Consider the following 7,456-nt stretch of genomic DNA (forward strand, 5'->3'; position numbering starts at 1 on the left):
CAACATAGACGGTGCTTATTACCGTCTTCACGCAACACGCCGCGCCGCCCTACGCAACGCGGCCGAAGAGAGCGAGAGAGCGAGACGAAGGATGTGTTGGTTAGGAAGAGCTTTTGAATTGTTTATGTATCTTTTCTATCGTTCTATCTATTCTAAATTTTTAAGATAAAGTCATTAGATTATTCGTGACAACAAAATGATCAAACCTTTGTTTTAGGCTAATTCGCACACTGTATAGTTTGACTGTTTAGTAGTAGTAAAGTACATTGCTGGGCTTGTTGCATAAAATGTGCATTAACTATATCACATTTGAGAGAGTCATGCAAAATTAAAGATCTCATAAATGTATAGTATAATGCCTCTTCAATTTATAAGATAAGAAATAAAATATGACTACCTACTTACATAAAATTACGTTTAATTTCTTTTCTAGCCCTTTTAGGTGGTGTGTGGTTAGGTGTATGACGATTTATGCGTTGTTGTGTACTATAAGTACTTCTACTTAACTACGAAGTTAAAACAAAATCGATGAATTGCGAATTTTACCTTATCTTTTTTTAACAGTATTAACGTTGCAAATTTTTTATGATCCACCTGAGGAGTGATACAAAAAATTGAAACACTTCACTTTTTATTTTTATGTTCGGAAATAACAACAACTATAAACATCTAAGTGGGAACTTCGTCATTTAACTTCATACAGTTCCTTACAAGTTTTTTATTTACACACATTATCTTTCCATATAAGTAGTAAGGATAAGGCATTTAGGCACTTTTATTATTGGCTATAAAATCTTTGCTTAGAAGTTCGTAAGTACCTACTAAGTACTTATCTACCGTATTCATTCTAAAATTTTAAAACCGTGCCACCTGCTCTATGATATACTTGTGTTGTTAAGCGTAGGTACGTATCTTTAAATAAATACACTCACGACTCTCACGAGCAATGAAAAAGTTCCAGTGACATATGGAACGTCAATGCAGATGGAACTTTTTCATTGCTCACTCTCGAGCAGAGATTATAGTTAAATCAACGCCGGTGATTTCCTATAGATCCTAGTATCCTACCTATACAAGTATACAATATACCTCCCTAGGTACAAACAGCAACTCCGTCGCATTACTTATTCATCGCAGCACCTAGATTTGGAACGATCCAGCCAAAAAGAAACAGACTTACAACTGAATCTAAAATCGAATAAACATGGAAATCGAATTTAAAAGTATTGTGTGTACAATCTAGAAGCGAAACGGAACATGGAGGGAAATCTGTGAAGTTTGACACCCACATTATACATTCAAGAGACGGGCTGTGGTACTGAGGGGACTGGCTAAGCGTGACAACTTTGGAATTTGCCCCGATCTAAATCCATGCGTCGCAAGAGTCATTTCTAAACTGCGAGTTCAACTTTCAGGATGTGGCGAACTGTACCAAAGGAAATGTATTCCAGTTTTGATTCTGATTTGCTACTCTATTGAGGCAGGAGTTTGTTTAGAGGCTCACTGAATTTTGTTTAACTAAACTTTCATAAGCTCCTGTGGTGTCCTGTGATAGTCTAATATTAATCTTAATTAGTGAAGGGTAACGATCTGACTTGTCTGTGGTTGAGGCCGAGAATAAATACATAAGTATCGTATGTTAATGTAGTTAGGTAGTTAATACGGGACGATTGGTCACCCTATCATAGCAGGAAAGAACTTTCCTCATTGGTATCTGAATTTACCTCTTATCTTACTGTGATGAAGTGATGAAATAGAGGGTTCAGCGATGCGCCTCTGCTTTTCCGCAGTACCTAACTGAAAGGCGAGAATTTTTTATTTAAAAAGGATGTTTCAGATAATATATTTTTAGTTTTAAAGTTAATTTATTTTGTCAATTAGTGTATAACTAAATTCTTTGTTAGTGAATCAAATAAATAAATAATCAATTAATTGGTTCATGTCAGATAAACACCACTCGCTAACTGAAAACATTAATTTTATTACAAGATAACACCAAGTTTGAGGAAGCAACGGTATCCTCAAAATGAGTACCTACCTACTTTAACTTAGTCAGTGAGAGTGTGAGACAAAACCAGTCCCAAAACAGATAGGTACACTGAAACACTCATACTTTCCAAAGTACTAGTTCGTTTAATTCCGTAAAACAAGATATATATTGGAAATATACTAAAGTTGTTCTTGTGAATAAAGTGTGTAAGAATTGCGGGATAGCGGAGCCAAAGAGGGATGCTACTCAAAATGTCTTCGTAAAATGGCTACATGAAGTAGAGAGAGAGAGAGTAGACATTGCAAGATAATTCATGCACTTTGATAAGTGAAAATGTTCTGGTATTTGTTGTTTATCATGGATCTTACTATGACTCGGATCCTGGCTTCCGTGGTATCATGCAACTGTAGCGACCCCGTGTCTCAGCAACTGCACATATTCAAGTTAACCCATGTAAGTACATACTAAGTGAAGAAAATTGAATCGTATATAAAATGTATTTACTATTATAGGTTACTGATAACATCACTCAGACAATGTGGTTCAACTTCCAGAAAACTCCCGCACAGCTGTCCCTAAGCTTCGGCTCCCCAGTAACCGTCCAGCAGGCGGCGTCCTCCCTGCAGACCAACCTCATCCGGAACCCCTTCTTCATGGAGACCTTCGCCCACCTCAGCATCGAGCGCATACCGGAGCGCCTCGTACACGCGGCCGGCGCCGGCGCCTTCGGGCACTTCCGCGTCACCCACGACATTACCCACATCTGCAAGGCCAAGCTCTTCAGTGCCATCGGCAAGAAGACTCCCGTCGCAGTCAGGTTCTCCCACGTAGGTGGCTTCAGGGGCTTCGCAGATTCAGCCCGCGACGGCCGCGGGTTCGCCATTAAGTTCTACACCGAAGACGGTAACTACGACCTCCTCGCGCTCAACACCCCGGTGTTCCCCGTCATGGACCCGCTGTTCTTCGCCTCCTTCGCCCACGCGCTGCACCCGAACCCTCAGACTGGCATCATGGAGAATAATGCGCAGTGGGACTTCCTCACACTGCGGCCCGAGAGCGTGCTGTTCGCGATGGTGACGTGGTCGGACCGCGGGACTCCCGACGGCTTCCGACACATGCCGGGCTTCGGCGTACACGCCTTCCAGGTTGTCAACCACGAGGGCACGCCCAGCTTCCTGCGGTTCCACATCACACCTGACGCGGGCATGAAAAACTTGATGAACGAAGACGCGGTCCGTCTGGCCGGTGAAGACCCGAGTTATTATGCCAGAGACTTGTACAACGCTATAGCATACGGCTGCTATCCTACTTGGACGGTATCTGCTCAAATACTTACTTTGGAACAAGTGAAAACAGCATCGTTTGACGTTTTCGACGTTACCAAAGTGTTGCCAACGGACAAGTATCCACTTCAACAGATTGGGATCCTAGAGCTGAATAGAAATCCGGAGAACTATTTCGCTGAAGTGGAGCAGATAGCGTTCAACCCCGGGAACCTCGTGCATGGGATCCTCGGCGCTCCCGACAAGCTATTTGAGGGTCGTCTGGTATCCTACGTGCACGACCAGACCTACCGACTCAACGGGAACCTCAACAAGATCCGCGTGAACGCTCCTCTTCAACCACCTTCAACTTACCTGCGAGATGGCCGGTCGCCTGTTAGAGATAACGAACTGGGGACTCCTGACTACTTCCCCAATTCTTTCAACGGGCCAGTGGCGTTCGCTGACGAACAAGCGAAGCTGATAGAAATAACCCAGAAAGAGACTGATAACTTTGGTCCAGCCAGGGAGTTCTATTTGAAGGAGTTTACTGATAAGGAACGGGAGACATTGCCAGGAAACGTGGTGTCTGGTCTCCGCATGGTGACGTGTGAACTGCAGGAGAGGGTGGCGCGAATGTTCTCGAAGGTAGACAAGGAGCTGGGCAGTCGCATCCGGGACGGTTTGAATAACAGTACTATTACATGCGGGGAGTTGTAGGAATGTAATGAATCGTAAAGTTGAATTTAAGTGTAGGATAATAATGTGGCATGTCTGATAATAATAATTAGTTACTTTCTAGTGTTACCTACATGTATTTTATAAACAACATTATGCACCGCATCTAAATAGTTAACTGTTCGACATTGAGCAGCACAGTTTCAAAGTCATGTTTTGTTTTTGTATACCTTCCTAACTTTTGTTATTAGAAACGGTAGTGGAAGGTGCTTTAGACAAAGTGGAAATATGATCTCATCCTAACAACCAAGCATTGTCGCTAGCACGAGAACATTAAAGCGAACACTCACAGGTAATGGACAAAATTTACATTTGCGCTACTAATTCTAGCCTTAAATTATAAAGTTACCATATCATTTTCAGCTAGTGCACAGGTAGGTACCTAAAGTGGAGACTGCATCATAATGTCATAACTCACATCCACACATTTGAGAACTAACCACCTGACTCCATCTAACCCATACGTTCTGGAGATTTAAGCGTGAAACTTCCACGTGATTCTAAACAAAACAAGCGCCAACTCAATTAGCGCCCCAAATGTGGATTAAAACTCATTTTGCGATCGCACAATGGTCCCGATTACAAAGCAGTTCGCGCAGCAGGGGCATTAGTTCCCAAGTATTGGCACAGAGACAATTTATGCCCACTTCGGGAACTTGCTCTATAGCTTAGTTTTGGTTAAGATTGCAGCGGGTCGCCACTCGCTAGTTTAATGTGAGCGCAAGGAAATTGGAACTGGGGACTACACTTGGTGTTTACCTACCCGAGTTTACAGTATGTAGAGCTAGTATGTAGGCACATCGTATATCTCTTGAATAGGCCAATGAAGTTACAAATGAAGGTCAAATATTACTTTGCAATAAATACCCTTAATCTAAAGGCTCCCTGAAAGTTATAAAAATGTTAGCGTTTAGTATTTATCGTATCGCTTTACAAATCAAAAATATACTTACTGAAAATTCTGTTCCCTTTTTTCTCCGTACCTTCTGTATTGTGAAAATGCTGCAGCAAATACCGCTACAACCGTACCAAAGACTCCAGGAAGTCGGCATCAAACAACATGTCACTGGAAATATCTGGCAAGTTCTGACAGCCCCGGGCACCTCGAGCACAATGCGGAAACTCGCACACGGGAAACTTAACCGATGATTGGAGACGTCCGATAAATCGCTGGTCAAACTTGCACAGCGGCGCCTCGGCCGATTGTTTACCCACCTACTGAACCCACTCTGCCGGTTGTGGGGATCTGTTTGTTGTAGTATTGCCAGTTCCTGAAAGGCTGTATATCTATCTATCTATATATTATCTGTATATCTGTCTATCGTAGATGTTTCTTTAGATATACCTACAGGGTGTCCATGAAAGTATTGCCATGGTTATGGTAGATGAAAAATGCAAGAAAATTATCATCTTATAGTGGTTTTATTATAGTGCATTTATAGCATGCGTATGCTGAAACGTGATGATGATGATTCTGACCTACCGGGTTAGCTCGCGGCGACTGTTGCGGCTGGGGCCCATAGAGTAATGATCGTAATCGATCGGCGCTCGCGCTCATTACGAGTAACACACGTACTGCTTTCTCTCTTCAATTAAATTAATTAACATCAGTAAACAGTAAAGTTATCAGTGCAATATATTTCTAAAGCTCATAGTGCAAACTAATAAACTGTGTAAAAAAAGTTATCTTAAATCAACGTAAAAGCAAGTTATTACCTAAACAATCACACAATTACTCAGTTAAAATTCAAATGGTGACAGTGATTTGACCTTCAAGTGCGTGCCCGAGCAACGACCGCTAACCGGTCTACTACAGTGATTACTCAGTGCGCCGCATTGGTACCATATTTTTGCATATCGAAGTATCAGGCAGCGTAGCGCATTGGATATCGCGCCGTACAAAGAAGAGACGTAATACGTAGACGCTGGTTCAAATCTCGAGATCACAAATTCCTCTTTTTTAATTTTTATATAACATCTGGCAACAGAAATGCCTAATTGCGCATCTTGTATGAAATCTATTAAACTAGCTTGTATGATATTCTAAAGTGCCAAAAATGTAATAATACATTTCATTTTGAGTGTCTCAATATAACTCTTATAATGTACAAAGCGCTCACCCCTCAGAGTAAGTCGCAATGGCAATGCTCGTTTTGTACGAACATAACAAGACGCGCGCTTCCGCCGTCGGAAAGACCTACTACCTCACAAAATCAGTATTCACTCCTTGAAGACAACTTGGATATGTCATGTGACGAGTCAGTAAGCTCGTTAACTATTAATAATAATAAAAAATTAATAGAAGCTGAAAACTCCGGAATGATCACCCTTGAGCAAATGAATATGCTACTGAATCGCATGAGAACCGACATAGTATCTGAGATAACTATATCTATAAAAAGGGAAGTTAACGCAGCTGTTAACTCTGCACTTGAAACTATAAGGCAGGAGTTCACCGCAACCACAGACTTTCTAGCAGCTGAACAAAAAGACTTAAAAACCGAAATAGATTCATCTAAGAAAGACATAAAAGAGTTGGAGGCCAAGAATTTTAAATTGCAAAGTCTTGTCACATCCTTAGAACGTCGTGTTGAATCCGCAGAAAAGATGTCGCGTAGCCTTAATCTGGAAATACAAGCTGTGCCTGAAAGGAAAGGTGAAAATGTTGTAACTCACGTTAAAAATCTTTGCAAGAAGGTAAACGTTCCTATGACTGACTCAGAGATTCATGCCTGCCGAAGAGTGGCCAAGATGGATCAATCTTCCTCTAGACCAAGGAACATTCTCGTTACACTGTCATCCATGCGCCATCGGGACAATATTATCTCGGCTGTGAAACGATACAACAAGGCCAACTCTACAAATAAATTAAACTCATCTGACTTGGAAATAACTGGTGAAGCCTGTCCTATCTTTGTAACTGAGCACCTATCTCCTGCAGTCAAAGAGATCCATGCTGCTGCACGAAAAATTGCCAAAGAAAAATCCTACAAGTTTGTATGGGTGAAATTTAACCGGGTATTTATGAGAAAAGACGATAAATCACCTTACTTGCGTATTAAAAGCCTGGAGTGTCTAAACAATCTGTCATAAATTTGTAAAGTTATATGTATTATCTCACAATATATTCAGTTTTAAATGCACTGTCAATCCTCTACCTATTAAATTATGTTAATATATTACCAAAATGTTAATCGTTTCCGTTCGAAATCAATTGAATTTAAATTAAATGTACTTAGAAATAATTATGATGCTATATGCATAACAGAAACAAATTTAGAAAATAGTTTTAATAGTGAAGAATATTTCGATGATCGTTATTTGATATTTAGGAATGATAGACATAGTAACTCTAGTGATAAACGGTCGGGTGGTGGTGTTTTGATCGCCTTAAAGAAGTGTTACACTGCTGTACGTCGGCATGATTGGGAGACTAATATTGAAACATTATGGTTGAATCTTACGC

At 40.9% G+C, this 7,456-nt stretch overlaps 2 protein-coding genes across 2 annotated transcripts; both read left to right on the top strand.

Annotated features, from left to right (window-relative positions):
- The first annotated feature begins 2,359 nt into the window (after window positions 1-2,359).
- Window positions 2,360-4,928, top strand: LOC105386823 (catalase). The gene is made up of 2 exons (XM_038105451.2): window positions 2,360-2,443; window positions 2,545-4,928. The coding sequence occupies exons 1-2, from the start codon at window positions 2,360-2,362 to the stop codon at window positions 3,970-3,972; spliced, it is 1,512 nt and encodes a 503-aa protein (XP_037961379.2). The 3' UTR covers window positions 3,973-4,928.
- A 1,381-nt stretch (window positions 4,929-6,309) lies between these two features.
- Window positions 6,310-7,083, top strand: LOC125488976. The gene has a single exon (XM_048623116.1). The coding sequence runs from the start codon at window positions 6,310-6,312 to the stop codon at window positions 7,081-7,083; it is 774 nt and encodes a 257-aa protein (XP_048479073.1).
- Window positions 7,084-7,456: the final 373 nt, after the last annotated feature.

This window comes from Plutella xylostella, chromosome 9, assembly GCF_932276165.1.
Source record: "Plutella xylostella chromosome 9, ilPluXylo3.1, whole genome shotgun sequence".
In the NCBI taxonomy this organism is placed as follows: domain Eukaryota; kingdom Metazoa; phylum Arthropoda; class Insecta; order Lepidoptera; family Plutellidae; genus Plutella; species Plutella xylostella.

What these genes read in the sequence shown, in the direction of transcription:
- LOC125488976 (XM_048623116.1), top strand. Translation starts at nt 6,310, where the DNA reads ATGATCACCCTTGAGCAAATGAATATGCTACTGAATCGCATGAGAACC.
- LOC105386823 (XM_038105451.2), top strand. Translation starts at nt 2,360, where the DNA reads ATGACTCGGATCCTGGCTTCCGTGGTATCATGCAACTGTAGCGACCCC. An exon ending in ACATATTCAAGTTAACCCAT is followed by an intron (nt 2,444 to 2,544) that starts GTAAGTACATAC and finishes TTCAACTTCCAG; the next exon opens with AAAACTCCCGCACAGCTGTC.